Genomic DNA, 20,517 nt, shown 5'->3' with positions numbered 1-20,517 from the left:
TAGGGCTTTAACTCAGGACCTGAGCTTTGTCCCTGAGCTTTTTTCCCAAGGCTAATGCTCTACCACTTGAGCCATAGATCTACCTTCACCTTTTTGGTGCCTAATTGGAGATAAGAATCTCACAGACTTTCCTTCCCAGGCTGGCTTGAATCTCAATCCTTAGATCTCAGTCTGCTGAGTAGCTAGGATTACAGGTGTGAGCCACTGGTGCTTACCTAGCCATGGCTTTAGCAGCTGGATTCAGCTACTAGAAAAAAGCAACTCCTCAATCCCTTTTGGTACTTTCATGCTTTTTGAGATACATTGGCATAAGGATCCAGTAAAGACATATCCAGGTTAGGCACAATGTCTCATGCCTAGGTCTTATAATCCCAGCTGCTCAAGTAGCAGAGACAGAGAGGATCACAGTTGGCAGCAACTGGGTAAAAAACTTAGTGGGACCCCATTTCATTCAAGAAGCTAGGTATGGTGGTTTTTTTGTTTTTGTTTTTGTTTTTTGTGGTTTTTTTTGCCAGTCCTGGGGCTTGAACTCAAGGCCTAGTCACTGTCCCTGAGCTTCTTTTACTCAAGGCTAGCACTCTACCACTTGAACCACAGTGGCACCTCCAGCTTTTTCTGTGTATGTGGTGCTGAGGAATCAAACCCAGGGCTTCATGAATGCAAGGCAAGCACTCTACCACTAAGCCACCTTCCCAGCCTAGGTATGGTGTTACAAGCTTATGATCTCATCTATGAAGGTAGAATAGGTATAAGGATTATAGGGTGAGGCAAGCCATGGGCAAAAAATGTGAGATCCTAAATCAAAATGGGCTCAAGTGATACAGGGTCTGCCTAGCAAGCATGAAGCTCTAAGTCCAAACCCGAGAACCATAAAAATAAAAATGACCCTATGACATATCCAATATATATCCCTATTAATTTACAATGCCAACTCAAAAAAAGATATTTATTAAACACATACTATAGTCAAGAAAGGTGCTAAATACTTTATAACCTTTATCTTCTTTTCTAGAACAATCTTTTTTTTGGGGGGGGAGGGGTCCGGTCATGGGGCCTGAACTCTGGGCCTGGGCGCTGTCCCTTAGCTCTTCAGCTCAAGGCTAGTGCTCTACCACTTGAGCCACAGCACCATTTCTGTTTTTTTTCTTTTTGCTTATGTGGTACTGAGGAATCGAACCCAGGGCCTCATGCATGCAAGGCAAGCACTCTACCACTGAGCCACCTTCCCAGCCCCATCCTAGAACAATCTTATGCTGGTCTCTTAATCAGTAGCTAAGTTTTCCTTCCTACGTAAAATGAAAATTATCAAATATCTAGACAGCTGTCATTTTCTCAGAGCTTATGGTGGGCAGAGCACTATTTTTAGGTGTTCCATTTGTAACTGATGATATAAATGACATAATCCTTTAGTGGTCAACTCATTTGGTAGTTTTCAAGTATGTGGGCTTTTTTTTTTCTTTTTAAAAAAGTAGGCCACAAAATCTCCTTGATGAACACAGATGCAAAGATCCTTAACAAAATTCTAGCCAACAGAATCCAGAAACACATAAAAAAAAACCCATACATTACGACCAAGTAGGCTTCATCCCAGAGATGAAGGGATGGTTTAACATACATAAATCAATAAATGTAATCTATCACATCAAAAGATCCAAAATCAAGAACCACATTGACACGGAAAAGGCCTGTGATAAGATACAACATTCATTTATATTAAAAGCTCGGGAGAAAATAGGAATAGAAGGAACATTCATTAAAACAATAAAAGCCATATATGACAGACCAATAGTCAATATTATACTTAATGGGGAAAAACTACAACCAATTCTCCTAAAATCAGGAACAAGGCAAGGATGCCCACCCTCACCACTCCTCTTCAATATTGTTCTGGAATCCTTAGCTAGAGCAGTAAGACGAGAAAAAGACATTAAAGACATCTGCATAGGGAAGGAAGAAGTTAAACTATCCCTATTTGCAGATGACATGATACTATACCTCCATGATCCCAAAAACCTCACCCCCAAACTCAGAACTTAAAAAGCAGGTTGGCAAGGTAGCAGTATAGAAAATCGGTCTCTTTTCTGTACACCAACAATGTACAAGCAGAAAAGGAAATCAAGGAATATACCCCATTTACAATAACCTCAAAAAATATTTAGGAATTAACCTAACCAATGAAGTAAATGAACTATTTGATGAAAACTATAAAAACTTAAAGAAATTACAGAGGACACCAGGAAATGGAAAGACCTTCTATGTTCTTGGTTAGGCAGACTTAAACTAGTGAAAATGGCCATACTGCCTAAATTTATATACAATTCAATGCAATTCCTATTAAAATCCCAATGACATTGATCACTGAAATACAGAAAACAGTCCAAAAATTCATTTGGAACAACAAAAGACCTAGAATAACCAAGACAATTCTAGACAAAAAAAGACAACACAGGAGGGATCTCAGTGCCGGACTTCAAACTACTATAGAGCCATAATAACAAAGACAGCCTGGTACTGGCACAAAAACAGACCTGAAGAATAGAAGATACAGAAATAAAACCACAATATCCACTAAATTTCTCTGCTAATAGTGGACACTGCATAAATGATTGTCACTAAAATTAAAGTATAAAAAATGAGAGCACCAATCATTTTCTGGGATCATAAAGAATACTTCAATAGCCTTACTACTTATTCAAGGAAAAAACTGCTATAGGGGCTGGGAAAGTGGCTCAGTGGTAGAGCGCTTGTCTTGCATGCCTGAGGCCCTGGGTCCAATTCCTCAGCACCACATAAGCAAAAAGAAAAAAGCCAGAAGTGGTGCTGTGGCTCAAGTGGTAGAGTGCTAGCCTTGAGCTGAAGAGCTAAGGGACAGCACCCAGGCCCAGAGTTCAGGCCCCACAACTGGACCCAAAATAAAATAAAATAAAAATGACTAGTGTACTTTAAACGTTTCATCTTTCAGCTAAGAAGATTGGGGCAGAGGAGGAGAATTATAGTGTGACCATAGTGTGGCCAGGGTCACACTATAATTTGTAGCAAAACCCCAACTACATCCATATCTAACTTCTAGGTTAGTGTTTTTTCTTCAAGAACAAAGGGAATGATGTCAAGATGGCAGGGTTATGATTGCAAGGAAGGACTAGAACTTTATGCCAGCTTGAGGCTCTTGTCCTTCTGAATCCAAGGGAAGCCAGACTTTGGGAAACAAGAATAGTTCCTGCCCGGTGCTGGTGGCTCACACCTGTAATCCTAGCTACTAAGGAGGCTGAGATCTGAGGATCGCGGTTCAAAGCCAGCCCAGGCAGGAAAGTCCATGAAACTCTTATCTCCAATTAACCACCAGAAAACCGGAAGTGGCACTGTAGCTCAAGTGGTAGAGAGCTCACCTTGAGCTGAAATGCTCAGGACAGCGCACTGGTCCAGAGTTCAAGCTCCACAACTGACACACACGCACACACAACAAAAGTTCCTCGTTTCCTTTTCTTTCTTTTTTCTTTTTCTTTTCTTCCTTTTTTTTTTTTTTTTTTGCTGGTCTTGGGGTTTGAACTCAGGGCCTGGGCCCTGTCCCTGAGCCTTTTGGTGCTCAAGACTAGCGCTCTGCCATTTGAGCCACAGAGCCACTTCTAGCTTCTTGTGAGTAGTTATCGGAGGTAAGAGTCTCGCAAGGACTTTTCTCCTCAGACTGGCTTTGAACCTTGATCCTCAAATCTCAGCCTCCTGATTAGCTAGGATTACAGGCGTGAGCCGTTTTACTAACTTCTTTGAGTTTGGTCCTTCAGGAAATAAAGGACCAAGGAAAAGAGTGAGCTGGAAGTGTGGAAATAAGTGTCTGAGAGGGACATTGGAGTTGAATGGGATAGAGTCAGATAGGGCTCCGGTGTGGCCCCAAGCCTACCCTTTTCCTCTTTCTCTACTCCTGACCCCTAGAGAGCCCTCTGTAGGGCTTGGGCTCCTACAGCTACTGAACTTTTCTATTTCCATGGCTCTTAAACTTCCCAGAGGTGGAAGGGCTTCCTCAGAAGGGGCTGGGAAGGTGGCTTGCCTTGCATGCATGAGGCCCTGGGTTCGATTCCTCAGCGCCACATAAGCAGAAAAAGCCGGAAGTGGTGCTGTGGATCCAGAGGGAGAGCACTAGCCTTGTCAGGGACAGCGCCCAGGCCCAGAGTTCAGGCCCCACAACCGACAAAAACAGAACAAAACAAACAAACAAACAAAAACACCTCGCAGTGGTATTTACAAAGGATCTCCATCCCTGAGGAGCCTTCTAGTTTATAGCACCGAAGAACTTTCCCAGGCGAGACCCAGTGAGGCCTTCTTGAATGCTCTTAGAACCGCCGGGCGGGGGCTAGCTGCGCTCCCGCAGGCCTCGATCCCAGAGTCAGCCCCTTTACAGCTGCGCATCCCCGAGGGCTTTTCCACTCGGGCCTGCCGGGAGTTGTAGTCCCATACCCCCGTAGTCCACAAGCATTGAACTACAATGACCAGAGTGCCCCGCGCTTCGCGCCCCCTTCTTTTTCAGCCTCGGGGACCTAGGAGGCTCTGTGAACCTGCGGACTGGGAACGGATATGGCGGCCACGCTGGGCAGCGGGGAACGCTGGACAGAAGGTACCAGGTCCTGGCGGGAGGGTGGGACAAGGCGGTGTTCTGGAATGGTCAAGGATAGGAGGCAAGACCCTGGACCTGAGGTGAAGGGATGGAGGCCTGCGAGAGGATGCTAATCCTGAGTATGGCTGGGGATGCAGTGGGGACGGCTCAGGGCAGAGGCCAGAGCCGGAAACAAGCAACGCCCGAGCAAGCTGGGGTGTTGGCCGGGAGCCCAGAATCTCCGACGACGACTTGTTGCCTCCGGCCCCCTGTCCCCCGCCCCCCCCCCCCACCTCGGCCGTGCCCGCCAGGACCTGCGGCCGTCCCCACCCTCATCCACCTGCACCCGCCCGCTGTCCAAGTGACCCGAAGGCAAGGGACGGGCTGTATGGTTCGCTGCTTGCTTACAGATCCTATGTCCACAATTCCGCAAAACGGGTCCGTCTGACCCTCCGTCCGGGTTTGATCTTGTCCCGTTAGTCCTCATCAGAGCCAGCTGGCCGTCTTTCTCCATCTTGCCAAAAGGCAGAAAGTACTGATCCGATACCTCCGTGTGTCTCGCATTATGCTTAGGCTGCCCGGGGATTTGACAGACATGAGCTCACAGTGCTGTCAGCCTATTCGGGTGTTGGACGGGTTAATAGCCAATTACAAAATAGGGCCAGTAAGTCCTGGACTAACACGGCAAGGTCAGGAACTTGGGAAACATGTTGTCAAGGCATCCAGCACAACCGGGGTGTCAAGGCAGCAAATACTACATATGAAGGCATAAAGGATGTATTGAAGTTAGCCAGGCAGATTCATGGTGTTAAAGAACAGTGGGTAAATATTGAGGGATGGTAAGGACAAAGATGGTTTTAAAGCCTTTTCTAGAACCTCTAATAAGTGCTCTGGACTCTCTGGATTGCATTCTTTAGGCCATTATGACTTAATGAATCCTCTCTCATTATAACTGTAACTTCTTTGTAGTTATTTACATCCTCCTGATTGATCTAGCCAAACATCTTTTCTTTCTTTCTTTCTTTCTTTCTTTCTTTCTTTCTTTTTTTTGGTCGGTTGTGGGGCTTGAACTCTGGGCCTGGGTGCTTGCCCTCAGCTCTTCAGCTCAAGGCAATCACTCTACCACTTGAGCCTCAGCACCACTTCCGGTTTTCTAGTGATTTATTGGAGATAAGAGTCTCACGGACTTTTTCTGCCCTAGCTGGCTTTGAACTCTGATCCTCAGATCTCAGCCTCCTGAGTAGCTAGGATTACAGGCATGAGCTACTACGCCTGGCCAAAATAATTTTTATGGGTAATGGTACTTCTGATTGTGGAGCACATAGAAATAGGTTTGTCTTTGTGCTGCACTGAAGGCAGAGTATTGGGTAGATAACTCTTGAGGCTCCTTTCTGTCTCTTTTTTGTCAACAAGGTTTGATGAATGACCAATCTAAGTATGGTGAATTTATTATGCCTCAAGATTCTGGGATTTATAGAATTTTCTTGGGTGTTTCCCATGCTTTTTGTATAGTTTTTCCAGGGAGGATATTTATTCATTGTGAATGGAAAATTAAAAGCTTTTTAAAATTAAAAGCCACCTATTCATCATATTAATTTGCTCATTCCTATAAGCATCCTCCCAGGGAGCAAAGTGTGGTGGTACATACCTATAATCCCAGTACCAGCGAGGATGAAGCAAGAGGATCATGAATTAGAGGTTATTCCAGACTACATAGCTGTCCCCTAAAAAAGGGAAAAAATTACAAAGTTAATTTGTACTGAAGGGGTTATTATTTTGAAGCTTACATTGATGCAGTTAGAAGAAACAAATATCCAGAAGATAGACCTACTGAAAGTCATGACCCCTGTGGTTGCTGCAACTGCATGAAGGCGCAAAAGGAAAAGAACTCTGAGAATGAGTGGAATCAGACCCGGCAGGAGGGGAGCTCTACTTATACAGAAGAACAGCTGCTTGGGGTACAAAGGTAAGCATGAAGTGGACATACATGAATAACATGCTTAAGAGTATATGACATTGAAGATGTCTACATAAAGATTGTTGTTGTTATTATTGAAGCATAGTAGCATCTTGACCTCCAAGGGTTGACAGGTAGACTGGGCAGAAATGGGGTATTAGAGTGTAATGTGAGCTCTTTTAGCTTTAAGAGAGGCACCAAGCTGTAAGAACCTCCAAGATGACACACATGTTTAAGGAACATTCTATTCAGTAATCACAGAATATAATTTTCTCAAGGATACTTGAAATGTCCCCTAGGATTTTAAAATATTAAAATAAACCATACCTATAATCTGCATTAAAAAAATATAGAGGCTGGGAATGTGGCTTAGTGGTAGAGTGCTTGCCTAGCATGCATGAAGCCCTAGGTTTGATTCCTCAATACCACATAAACAGAAGAAGCCAGAAGTGGTACTGTGGCTCTCAAGTGGTAGTGTTTAGCTGAGGGAAGCCGGGAGCTGGTGGTTCACTCCTGTAATCCTAGCTACTCAGGAGGCCGAGATGTGAGGATTTCGGTTCAAAGCCAGCTTGGGCAGGAGAGTCTGGGAGATTCTTTTTTTTTTTTTTTTGTCGGTCATAAGGCTTAAGTGCTGTCCCTCAGCTCTTCAGCTCAAGGCGAGCTCTCTACCACTTGAGCTACAGCGCCACTTCCGGTTTTCTGGTGGTTTATTGGAGATAGGAGTCTCACGGTCTCTCCTGCCCGGGCTGGCTTTGAACCTCGATCCTCAGATCTCAGCCTCCTGAGTAGCTAGGATTACAGGCGTGAGTCACCAGTGCTGGGCGTCTGTGAGATTCTTATCTCCAATAAACCACTCAGAAAACCAGAAGTGGAGCTGTGGCTCAAGAGGTAGAGCACTAGCCTTGAGCTGAAGAGCTGAGGGACAGTGCCTGGGCCCTGAATTCAAGCCCCAGGTCCCAGGACTGGCAAAAAAAAAATACAAGTGAGTGTGGCATGGTAGCACATACCTTAAACTGTAGCACACAGAGAACCAGTGGCAAAAGGATTATAAATTCAAGCCCAGCCTAGGCTACATAGATGATTCTGGATTAGCCTGGGATCTGAGACCCTGTCCTAAAAAAGGGGACGCTGGCTCATATCTGTAACTCTTAACTACTCAGGAGGCTAAGATGTGAGGATCAAAGTTCAAAGCCAGGAAAGTCTGTGAGAGTCTTTTTTTTTTTTTTGTTAGTCCTGGGGCTTGAACTCAGGGACCAGGCACTGTCCCTGGTCATCTTTTGCTCAAGGCTAGCACTCTACCACTTGAGCCACAGTGCCCCTTCTGGCTTTTTTTTCCTGTTAATGTGGAACTGAGGAATCGAACCCAGGGCCTCATGCATGCTAGGCCCACACTCTACCATTAAGCCACCTTTCTAGCCCCATGTGAGATTCTATCTCCAACTAACCACCACAAAAAAAAAAAAAAGAGCTGGAAACTTAGCTGTCACTTTAAGTGGTAGACCATTAGCCTTGAGCACAAAAGCTCACAGACAGTACCCAGGCCCTAAGTTCAAGCCCCAGGACTAGCATGCATGTGTGTATGCAGCACATGTGTACGCACGCGTGCGTGCGCGTGCGCACACCCACAGAGCAATAAAGGAGAGCCAGGTTCTGTTGGCTTACACCTGTAACCCTACCTACTGAGGAAGCTGAGACGTGAGGATTGTGGTTTGAAGCCAGCTCTGGCAAGACAGTCTGGGAGACTTTTTTTTTTTTTTGGTAGTGGGTCTTGAACTCTGGGCCTGGGCACTGTTCCTGAGATCTTCGGCTTAAGGCTAGTGCTCTACCACTTAAGCCACAAAGCCACTTCTACTTTTCTAGTGGTTAATTGGAGATGAGAGCCTCATGATTGATCCTGCCTGGGCTGGCCTGGGCTGGCTTTGAGCCACGATCCTCAGATATCAGCCTCCTGAGTAGCTAGGATTACAGGCGTGAGCCACCAGTGCCCAGCTTGTGAGACTCTTATCTCCCGTAATAAAACTATTCCCCAAAAGCCAGAAGTGGAGCTCAGGCTCAAGTCACTAGCCTTGAGCAAAAGAAGCTCAGGACAGTGCTCAGGCCCTGAGTTTAGGCCCCAGGACTGGTTCATGCACATGTATACATGAACACACACACACACACACACACACACACACACACACACACACACACACACACGAGTGGAGAAGAGCCAGGCATTGATGGCTCATACATGTAATCCTAGCTACTCAAGAGGCTGAGATCACAGTTTGAAGCCAGCCCTGGTAGAAATGTTTATGAGATTCTTATCTTCAGTTAACTAGCAAAAACCTAGAAATGGAGCTCACGATTATCACTTTAGCCTGAATTCAAGCACCTAATTCCAGTCCCAGTACCGGCAAAACACAAAAAACAACAACAACAAAAAAAAACCCACTGGGGAGGAAAAATAAGTGAAAAAAATACTTTTCAACTAATTCTATTAAGCAGTATTACCATGAAGCCAATGCCAAACCAAAAGCTATTACAAGAAGACAAATCTGCTGGGTGCTGGTGGCTCACACCTGTAATCTAGTTACTCAGAAGACTGATATCTGAGGATCAAGGTTCAAATCTAGCCTCGGCAGGAAAGTCCGTGAGATTCTTATCTCCAGTAAACTACTTAGATAAAGCCAGAAGTGGCAATGTGGCTCAAGTGGTAGAGCACTATCCTTGAGCTGAAGAGCTGAGGAACAGCACCCAGACTCAGAATTCAAGACCCACGACTGACCAAAAAAATAAAAATTAAAAAAATTCTAATTTACTTTATTGTTGTTTTAGAGGTGATAATACAGCAGGGTTATGTTTATACATGTCAAGTAATAACTACATTTCCTTTTACATAGTGTCAAATGTTCCCTCATTCTCTCCCATTCCCTCCCTCCCTCCTATCTCTATCCACTAGTTGCATAGTTCACTTTTATCCATGTCCAGTGCAGCCAGTGAACTTCACTGCTACAGTTTTTCACCCTTTTTTCCTTTAGTTCTGTGTCCTCCCCCCAACCTTCCACAGATGTGCATGTGAATACATATATTAGGTAAAGAATACAGAGTAATCAGAAAAAGAAAAATACAAATTAAGAAAAACATTCAGCCGGGCACAGGTGGCTCATGCCTGTAATCCTAGCTACTCAGGAGGCTGAGATCTGAGGATCAGGGTTCTAAGCCAGCCTGGGCAGAAAAGACTGTGAGACTCTTATCTCCAATAAATGACTAGAAAACCAGAAATGGTCCTGTGGCTCAAGTGCCAGAGTACTAGCCTTGAGCTGAAGAGCTGAGGGACAATGCTCAGGCCCAAAGTTCAAGCCCCACAACTGACAAAAAAAAAAAAAATTCTTTGTTTCCATATCTTTGGAGTTTGTTTCATTATGTATATTCTTTTATATACATTTGAAGAGGCACTTGGGTATTGCACCTTTGTGATTTTTCTCCTAAGACTATCCTTTTTTTGGTCTTACTCAGTAAGTTTCTAGAATTCTGTGTAATTTGTCATATCACAGTGGGTTTTAGATCTAACTTCTGCATATCAAGCAGAACCTGCACTGTTTGTCTCTGATTCTGGCTTATCTCACTTAACATGATTGTTCTAGTTCCATCCATTTCCCTGTAAATGACATTATTTTATTCTTTCTAATGGCTGTGAAAAATTCCATTGTACATAGATACCACATTTTTTTGGACCAACTCATCTATTGTGGGGCATCTGGATTGTTTCCATATCTTGGCTATTTTGAATAGTGTGGCAATGAACATAGATGTGCAGGTGTCCTTAGATCCTGGTTCATGATGCTCAGGGTAGATGCTAAGGAGTTGTATGGCTGGGTCATAGGGAAGGACTAGTTTTTTCAGGAACCTCCAGACTGCTTTCCCATAACCAATATATTTTATGGCTGTAAATTCAGCAATGGAACAAACTAACTCTAGCATCATATAAAAATGATTATGCATATTGGTCAAGTAGGGTTTATAATAGTACTGCAAAAGATCTATTAATAATAGTACATGTTAGTAAAATAACAAAAATATGCACTAATTTCAGTAGACACAGAAAAAATATTTGCCAAAATCCAGATCATTCAAAAAAACTAGGACCAGAGGGAAACTTCTTCAGCCTTATAAGTCCATTTACAACAACAACAACAAACAAACAAACAAAAAAGCCCACACAGCCAACCTTTTTATTTAATGATAAATAACTGGATATATTGACACCCAGATTAGGAATAAGACAGGAACAAGATCACCATTACCTCTCCGTTCTACTCATTTTTCTAGAGGTTTGAACAATTGTGTGTAAGACAAGAAAAGGAAATAAAAATTGGAAAGAATAAAATTATATTCATAGATAACATCTACTTACACACAAAAGTAGCATTAGAATTAGTTCAGCAGAGTTACAGGGTACAAGATCAATATACAAAATGGATTGGTTTTCTATATAGTAGCAATAAACAAGCTGACAATGAAATGAAATGAAATGTCAGGCTGGGACATAGCTTGATGGTAGAATGCCTGTTTGCTTAGTATGTATGAAGCCTTGGCTTCAATTTAATAACTGCATCCAAAAGAATAAGATGCTAAGGAATACATTTTTGTTTTTGGGTCCGGTCGTGGGGCCTGAACTCTGGGCCTGGGCGCTATCCCTCAGCTCTTCAGCTCAAGGCTAGCGCTCTATCACTTGAGCCACAACGCCACTTCCGGCTTTTTTTCTTTTTGCTTATATGGTGCTGAGGAATGGAACCCAGGGCCTCAGGCATGCAAGGCAAGCGCTCTACCACTGAGCCACCTGCCCAGCCCTGCTAAGGAATAAATTTAACAAGGATGTGCAAGACATACATTAAAAACTATAAAACTGGCCAATTCTAATGGTTCATACCTGTAATCCTAGCTACTCAAGAGACTGAGATCTGAAGATCATGGTTCAAAGCCTGGGCAGGAAAATCTGAGAGATGCTTATTTCCAATTAATCACCAAAATGCCTGAAGTAGAGATGTGGCTCAAGTGGTAGAGTGCTGCTCTTGAGCATAAAAGCTCAGAGACAGTGCCCAAGCCCTGAGTTTAAGCCCCAGTACTGGCATTCGACACTTATCTCCAGTTAATCACAGAAAAAGCCATAAGTGGCACTGTGGCTTAAGTGACTGAGTGCCAGCCTTAGCAAAAGGAGCCCAGGAACAGCATCCATGCCCAGATCAAAGAAAGAAAGGAAGGGCTGGGAAGGTGGTTCAGTGGTAGAGCGCTTGCCTTGCATGCCTGAGGCCCTGGGTCCCATTCCTCAGCACCACATAAGCAAAAAGAAAAAAAAAAAAGCCGGAAATGGCACTGTGGCTCAAGTGGTAGAGCGCTAGCCTTGAGCTGAAGAGCTGAGGGACAGTGCCCAGGCCCATAGTTCAGGCCCCGCGACTGGACCCCCCCCAAAAAAAAAAAAAGAAAGGAAGAAAGAAGGAAGGAAAGAAAGAGAGAGAGAGAGAGAGAGAGAGAGAGAGAGAGAGAGAGAGAGAGAGAGAAAGGAAAGAACCCTAAGAAAAAAAGACAGTCATAAGAAAATGAAAGAGGAGGGGCTGGGAAGGTGGCTCAGTGGTAGAGCACTTGCCTTGTATGCATGAGGCTCTGGGTTCGATTCCTCAGTACCACATAAGCAAAAAGAAAAAAGCTGGAAGTGGCGCTGTGGCTCAAGTGGTAGAGTGCTAGCCTTGAGCTGAAGAGCTGAGGGACCACACCCAGGCCCAAAGTTCAGGCCCCACAACTGGACCCCTCCCGCCCCCAAAAAAGAAAAGAAAATGAAAGAGGAAATAGGTAGTTAAACTTCCATTTAAGGACTAGCTTACTTGTTCTATACTTTTATAGTATTAGAGAAACAATAAAGGAGTAGATGTAAAAGTACTTAAAAAGACATTAAGGTTTGGGTGGGAAAATTCAAATTTTTCATTAATGGGTTTAGGTTCTCACAGATGGGAAGCATGTATTATTTATATCTTAGTTGAACAAATGGGCCTTTGTAGACATACATATTTCTTATTTTTTTTTTAGGATCAAGAAATGCAGAAACTACTATGAAATTCTGGGAGTTTCTCGAAATGCTAGTGATGAAGAACTTAAGAAAGCATACAGAAAACTTGCCCTGAAATTTCACCCTGACAAAAACTGTGCTCCTGGAGCAACAGATGCTTTCAAAGGTCTGATCCTGAACTGATGCTTAATTCATTTTTTGACTCCAGAATTGGGGATTGAACACAGGGTCTTGTGCATGCTAGGGAGCACTTATTTGTTGTTGGTCATGGGGCTTAAACTCTGGGCCTGGGCTGTCCCTCAGCTCTTCAGCTCAAGGCAAGTGCTCTACCACTTGAGCCACAGTGCTACTTCTGGTTTTCTGGTAGTTAATTGGAGATAAGAGTTTCATGGAGCCGGATGCTGGTGGCTCATGCCAGTAATCCTAGCTACTCAGGAGGCTGAGATCTGAGGATCACGGTTCAAAGACAGCTTGGGCAGGAAACTCCATGAGACTCTTATCTCCAATAAACCACTAGAAAACTGGATGTGGTGCTGTGGCTCAAGCGATAGAGCACTGGCCTTGAGCTGAAGAGCACAGGGAAAGTGCCCAAGCCCAGAGTTCAAGCCCCACAACTCGGGGTGGGAGGGGTGGGGGAAGAGTTTCATGGACTTTTCTGCCTGGACTGGCTTTGAACTGTGATCCTCAGATCTCAGCCTCCTGAGTAGTTAGGATTACAGGCATGAGCCACCAGCACCCAGCTAGGCAAGCACTCTTAACACTAAGCCACATATCAAGCAGCCTCTCCCCACACACACATCTTTTTTCTTTCTTTCTTTTTTTTTTTTTAATGTTGCCCAGGCTGACCTTGTACTCACAATCCTCCTTAGTTTCCTAAATGCTGAGAATGCAGATGTGGACTACCAAACCTGACAGTAACTTGCTATAATAGAAGTTGTCTTTTTTTTTTTTTTTTTTTTTGGTCCGGTCATGGGGCCTGAACTCTGGGCCTGGGCGCTGTCCCTCAGCTCTTCAGCTCAAGGCTAGCGCTCTACCACTTGAGCCACAGCACCACTTCCGGCTTTTTTTCTTTTTGCTTATGTGGTGCTGAGGAATTGAACCCAGGGCCTCATGCATGCAAGGCAAGCGCTCTACCACTGAGCCAACTTCCCAGCCCCAATAGAAGTTGTCTTTAACCTTTCCTGAAGTTGATTTATAAAGCCATTAAAGCCAGGCACTGGCGGCTCACACCTGTAATCTCAGCTACTCCAGGAGGCTGAGATCTAAGAATCTCGGTTAAAGGCAGCCCAGGCAGGAAAGTCTATGAGACTTTTTTTTTTTTTTTTTTTGCCATTCCTAGGACTTGAAATCAGGGCCTGAACACTGTTCCTGAGCTTCTTTTGTTCAAGGTTACCACTTTACCACTTGAACCACAGCACACTTTTGGCTTTTTCTGTTTATGTGGTACTGAGGAATCGAACTCAGGGCTTTGTGCATACTAGGCAAGCCACATTTCCAACCCCCGTGAGACTCTTGTATCCAATAAACTACTCAGAAAAAGCCAGAAGTGGTGCTGTGGCTCAAGTGGTAGAATGCTAGCCTTGAGCAAAGAAGCTCAGGGACAGAGCCCAGGCCCAGAGTTCAAGCTCCAGGACTGGCAAAAAATGATGATAATTATCATAAAGCCATTAAGTGAGGCATTTTCCCTCTACCTTTTAGTGATTATCAGCATAGCTGATAGTAGTTTTCATCTACTTACCTTAGTAGGTTTTTGGGGGGGGAAAAGTTTTTTGGTTTTTTTTTTTTGTAACAGCCTTTGGAATTGATTCCAATGATGTTTATTAAAGACCTTCTATCTGACTGGTGCTATAGTAAATAAAACAAACATGCTTCTTATGACTGCTACAGAATAGGGCCTACGCCATGGAAGTTTTTGTTCAAAAAGCTATGTATGAAGAGCATAGCTGGGCGCTGGTGGCTCACGCCTGTAATCCTAGCTACTCAGGAGGCTGAGATCTGAGGATCTCGGTTCAAAGCCAGCCCGGGCAAGAAAGACCGTGAGACTCCTATCTCCAATAAACCACCAGAAAACCAGAAGTGGCGCTGTAGCTCAAGTGGTAGAGCGCTCGCCTTGAGCTGAAGAGCTGAGGGACAACGCCCAGGCACCGACAAAAAAAAAAAAGAGCATAAATAAGAAGTAGAGCTGTGGCTCAAAGTGGTAGAACACTAGCTAGCCTTGAGTGAAAGAGCTCAGGGACAGCACCCAAGCCCTGAGTTCAAGCCTTCTGACCAACAAAAAACTAAACTAAGCATAAATACTATTTTAGATCAAATCTGTTTTCCTCCGATTTTTCAGAATACTTTTTCCCACACATGTTTTATTAGCATCAATTAGTTGTGTAAAGGGATCTTCAAATCTCAGAATCCTGAATAGCTAGGATTATAAGCATGAGTTCATCAGTATCTGGCTCAAGAACTCATTTTTGTGGGTTGTTTTTTTTTTTTTTTGGGTCCGGTCGTGGGGCCTGAACTCTGGGCCTGGGTGCTTTCCCTCAGCTCTTCAGCTCAAGGCTAGCACTCTACCACTTGAGCCACAGCGCCATTTCTGGCTCTTTTCTTTTTGCTTATGTGGTGCTGAGGAATGGAACCCAGGGCCTCGGGCATGCAAGGCAAGCGCTCTACCACTGAGCCACCTTCCCAGCCCCCCCTTTTTTTTTGGGGGGGGTCCGGTCATGGGGCCTGAACTCTGGACAAGGGCACTGTCCTGCAGCTCTTCAGTTCAAGGCTAGCACTCTAACACTTGAGGTGTCACTTCCGGGTTTTTTCTTTTTGCTTATGAGGTGCTGAGGAATGGAACCCAGGGCATCAGGCATGCAAGGCAAGCGCTCTACCCCTGAGCCAACTTCCCAGCCCCCCCTTTTTTTTAAGTCGGTCATGGGGTTTGAACTCAGGGCTTGGGTACGTCCCTGAGCTCTTTTGTTCAAGGCTAGTACTCTACAACTTTTTTTTTTGTCGGTCGTGGGGCTTGAACTCTGGGCCTGGGCGCTGTCCCTCAGCTCTTCAGCTCAAGGCAAGCGCTCTACCACTTGAGCTACAGCGCCACTTACAGTACTCTACAACTTTGAGTCACAGCTCTACTTCTGGTTTTCTGGTGGTTAATTGCAGATAAGAGTCTCACAGACTTTTCTGCCCTGGCTGGTGTCCAACTGCAATCCTCAGATCTCAGCCTCCTGAGTAGCTAGGATTACAGGACTGGGCCTCAGGAACACATTTTTGATGAATTGAGAGTGCTGGCCAGTTGGAGGACACTTTTGAATATGTCTGATACTTGCACAGATTGGTTCTCTGAGCTGAGGGGCAGGGACCCAACTTTCAGGAAAACTAGGATACTCAAAACTCTTGATTAGATGCCAGGTGCTGGGGTTGGAGATATGGCTTAGGTGGTAGAATGCCAGCTATTAGTGAACAAACAGAATGAGAATGTAAGGCCCTTAGTTCAAGCCCCAGTGTCAGCACACAAACTCTCTTGTTTTGTTTTGTTGTTTTTGCTGTTAATGATGATTGAACTCAGGGCCTAGGAGCTGTCCCTGAGCTTTTTGTTCAAGGTGAACACAGTACACAAACTATTTTTTAGGGCTGGGAAGGTGACTCAGTGGTAGAGCGCTTGCCTTGCATGCATGAGGCCCTGGGTTCGATTCCCCAGCACCATATAAGCCAAAAGGAAAAAAGCCGGAAGTGGCACTGTGGCTTAAGTGGTAGAGCGCTAGCCTTAAGAGCTGAAGAGCTGAAGGACAACGCCCAGGCCCAGAGTTCAGGCCCATAACTGGACCCAAAAAAAAAACTTTTTTAATTTAAATATTTAATTTTTTAATTGTTATTATAACGGTGATGTATAAAAGGGTTATAAAGAGTATAGTTTGCTAGGTGCCAGTGGCTCACACCTGTAATACTAGTTATTCAGGAGGCTGAGAGCTGAGGATCTCAGTTCAAAGCCAGCTTGGGCAGAAAGTCCATGAAACTCTTATCTCCAATAAACCACCAGAAAACTGAAAGTGGTACTACAGCTCTAGTGGTAGAGCACTAGCCTTGAGCTAAAGAGCCGAGGGACAGTACCCAGGCCCAGAGGTCAAATCCAACATTTAATAACAACAACAAAAAAGAAAGAACTTTTTTTTTTTTTTTTTGCCAGTCCTAACGCTTGAACTCTAGACCTGGGTGCTGTCCTTGAGCTCTTATGCTCAAGGTTAGTGTCCTACCAGTTGAGCCACAGCTCCACCTCCAGCTTTTTCAGTGATTAATTGGAGATAAGAGATTCATGGACTTTGTCTGCCCAGGCTGGCCTTGATTCACTACCCTCAGATCTCAGCCAGGATTACAGGTGTGAGCCACCAGCACCCTGCAAGAGTGCATTTCTTTTCTTTCTTTTTTTTTTTTGAGTCTGGTCCTGGGGCCTGAACTCTGGGCCTGGGCGCTGACCCTCAGCTCTTCAGCTCAAGGCTAGTGCTCTACCACTTGAGCCACAGCACCACTTCCAGCTTTTTTCTTTTTGCTTATGTGGTGCTGAGGAATCGAACCCAGGGCCTCATGCATGCAAGGCAAGCGCTCTACAACTGAGCCACCTTCCCAGCCCTTTTTTTTTTTTTTGCTGGTTGTGGAGCCTGAACTCTGAACCTGGGTGCTGTCCCTCAGCTCTTCAGCTCAAGGCTAAAGAATGCATTTCTTTTTAGACAATGTTACCCCTTCTCTCGCTCTCTCCCAGTTTTCCCCTCTCATCCACAAGTTGTATAATTCATTTTCATCATAGCATCTAGTGAGGTCCACTGCTGCATTTGTTTGCCATTTGTCCCTCTATTTCTGTGCCTCCCCTTTACCCTCCCAAAGATAAATGAACAAATGGGACAAAAAGAAAAGAAAAACAGCAATAATGAAAAAACGTCGGGGCTGGGAAGGTGGCTCAGTGGTAGAGCGCTTGCCTTGCATGCCTGAGGCCCTGGGTTCGATTCCTCAGCACCACATAAGAAAAAAGCCGGAAGTGGCGCTGTGGCTAAGTAGCAGAGTACTAGCCTTGAGCTGAAGAGCTGAGGGACAGCGCCAAGGCCCAGAGTTCAGGCCCCACGACCGGACCCAAAAAAAAAAGAAAAAATGTCTTCTTATTTCCATTTCCTGGAGTTCATTTTGATATATATTATTTTATATGATCAGATGCACATAGGCATTGCAGCTTTGAGCGTACAAACTCTTGATTAGAAATTTGTTCTCAGAAAAAAAAGAAAGAAATTTGTTCTCAGCCAGGTGCCAGTGGCTCACACCTGTAATCCTAACTACTCAGGAGGCTGAGATATGAGGATCATGGTTCAAAGCCAGCTCATGCAGGAAAGTCCATGAAACTTTTTTTTTTTTTGTCAGTCGTGGGGCTTGAACTCTGGGCTTGGGTGCTGTCCCTCAGCTCTTCAGCTCAAGGCGAGCCCTTTACTGCTTGAGCCATGGTACCACTTCAGGTTTTCTAGTGGGTTTTATTGGAGATAAGAGTCTCACAGACTTTCCTGCCTGGGCTGGCTTTGAACCATGATCCTGAGATCTTAGCCACCTGAGTAGCTAGGATTACAAGTGTGAGCCACCGACACCCGGCTTTCCATGAAACTCTTATCTCCAATAAACCACCAGAAAACGGGAAGTGGCGCTGTGGCTCAAGTGGTAGAGTGCTGGCTTTGAGCTGAAGAACTGAGGGACAGCGTCCAGGCCCAGAGTTCAAGCCCCAGGACCGACAAATAAATAAATAAATACCGGAATTGGCACTGTGGCTCAAAGTGGTAGAACACTAGCCTTGAGCAGAAGGGCTCAGGGACAGTGCCCAGGCCCTGAGTTCAAGCCCCAACACTTAAACTGAATCAAGAACAACCTCAAAGGCAAGCAGGCACTTTGGGGAACTTTACAGACCCAAGCATCTCTCCTTGAGCTATTGTGAAGTTATCTGGCACCAATCAATTTTGGCCTTTTACAGCTGTGTGTGTGTGTGTGTTTGTGTGTGTGTCTGTGTGTCTGTGTGTCTTTGTGTGTCGGTCATGGGGCCTGAACTCTGGGCCTGGGCACTGTCCCTCAGCCCTTCAGCTCAAGGCTAGTGCTCTATCACTTGAGCCATAGCACCACTTCGGGCTTTTTCTGCTTATGTGGTGCTGAGGTATCAAACCTAGGGCCTCATGCATGCAAGGCCAGCACTCTACCACTGAGCCACCATCCTAGTCCCCTTTTGCAGCTTTTGTGATCACCCTAGACACAACAAAGATGTGTTGCTTATATGCTATGTCTTGTTGCAGCGATAGGAAATGCCTTTGCAGTCCTGAGCAATCCTGATAAGAGGCTCCGCTATGATGAATATGGAGATGAGCAAGTGACTTTCACTGCACCTAGAGCCAGACCTTATAACTATTACAGGGACTTTGAAGCTGACATCACTCCAGAAGAGCTATTCAATGTCTTCTTTGGTGGACATTTTCCTACAGGTTAGTATCCCAAAATTGTGATTTTTTTTCTCTCCCAGTACTGGAGGCTTGAAGTACACTCCAGGCCAACTTTTTCTGACTTTTTTTTAGGGGGTGGGGGTGGGGGGAGGGTCGGTTGTGGAGCTTGAACTCGGCAAGGGAGCTATCCGTCAGCTCTTCAGTTCAAGGTGAGCACTCTACCACTTGAGCCACAGCACCACTTCTGGTTTTCTGAGTGGTTTATTGGCTTTGAACTACAATCCTCAGATCTCAGTCTCCTGAGTAGCTAGGATTATGGGCTTGAGCCTGGCATTTTTTTCTGACTATTTTGAAGATGGAGTCTCATGGACATTTCTGCCTAGGCTAGCCTTAAACTGTCATTTTCTAGATCTCAGCCTTTTGAGTAAATAGAATTACAGGTAGAATGCCGGGCGCTGGTGGCTCACGCCTGTAATCCTAGCTACTCAGGAGGCTGAGATCTGAGGATCGCGGTTCAAAGCCAGCCCGGGCAGGAGAGACCGTGAGACTCCTATCTCCAATAAACCACCAGAAAACCGGAAGTGGCGCTGTAGCTCAAGTGGTAGAGCGCTCGCCTTGAGCTGAAGAGCTGAGGGACAGTGCCCAGGCCCAGAGTTCAAGCCCCACGACCGACAAAAAAAAAAAAAAAAGAATTACAGGTAGAGCTACTGGTTCTTGGCCTTTTTTTTTTTTTTTGTAACTCTTAGCAGGTTTCTGTTTGAAGATCATAGAGGGACAATAATTTGTTGAAACACCAGAATTGACTCTCATACCAATTGCTCATTGAAAATGGGACTGATAAAATTATATTTACTTTGGCAGGTTGCTGTGAAGATTGGATTTTTTTCCCTTTTTCCCTCCCCTTTTTTAGATATTCACATCACCTCTACAGAGGCTAACAGGAATATGTCTGTCTATTAAATTTCTGTGTACTGGGGTTTAGCCCAGCAGAAGGGCCCCCGCCCGGTGCGTGCAAGGCCCTGGATTCGGTCCTCAGCCCTGGGGGAAAAAAAAAAAATTTCTGTGTGCATGCATGCTGGTGCTAGTACTAGGGCTTGAACTTGGGGCCTTTCAGTTTTACTCAGCATTCTACCCCTGTACCATACTTTTAGTCTGCCATTTTACTGGTTAATCAGACTTGTTTGCTTGGGCTGGCTTCAAGCCAAGATTCTCAGATCTTAGCCTCCTGAGATTTCATACATGAACCACAAGTGTCCAGCCAGGTTTAGATATAAAATACTTTACAAAGAAGTGGCGCTGTGGCTCATGTGGTTAGGCGCTAGCCTTGAGCTGAAGAGCTGAGGGACAGCACCCAGGCCCAGAGTTCAAACCCCACGGCCAAAAAAAAAAACAAACCAAAAACCAAAAAGCTAAAATACTTTACAAATCAGTAGCAAGGTGTCTACTATTATTATTGCAAAGTAGTAGATATAAAGATGAATAAGGGCTGGGAATG

At 44.8% G+C, this 20,517-nt stretch overlaps 1 protein-coding gene across 4 annotated transcripts in view; it reads left to right on the top strand.

Annotated features, from left to right (window-relative positions):
- Positions 1-20,517, top strand: part of Dnajc18 (DnaJ heat shock protein family (Hsp40) member C18) — a 38,357-nt gene that overhangs the window by 2,819 nt on the left and 15,021 nt on the right. For 2 of the 4 annotated variants that reach the window (XM_070036136.1, XM_070036135.1), the window contains exons 2-5: positions 4,520-4,606; positions 6,368-6,551; positions 12,606-12,751; positions 18,879-19,064. In XM_070036136.1, coding sequence (XP_069892237.1) covers positions 4,567-4,606; positions 6,368-6,551; positions 12,606-12,751; positions 18,879-19,064 — 556 coding nt within the window. In that variant the 5' untranslated portion in view covers positions 4,520-4,566. Of the gene's footprint in view, positions 1-4,519; positions 4,607-5,253; positions 5,425-6,367; positions 6,552-12,605; positions 12,752-18,878; positions 19,065-20,517 lie in introns of those variants that run through there. The other 2 variants (XM_070036137.1, XM_070036138.1) reach the window with 2 other exon arrangements.

The sequence above is a fragment of the Dipodomys merriami genome, unplaced genomic scaffold (genome assembly GCF_024711535.1).
Source record: "Dipodomys merriami isolate MVZ:Mamm:240054 unplaced genomic scaffold, mDipMer1.0.p SCAF_27, whole genome shotgun sequence".
NCBI lineage: Eukaryota > Metazoa > Chordata > Mammalia > Rodentia > Heteromyidae > Dipodomys > Dipodomys merriami.
This window is presented reverse-complemented; position numbering and strand designations above follow the sequence as displayed.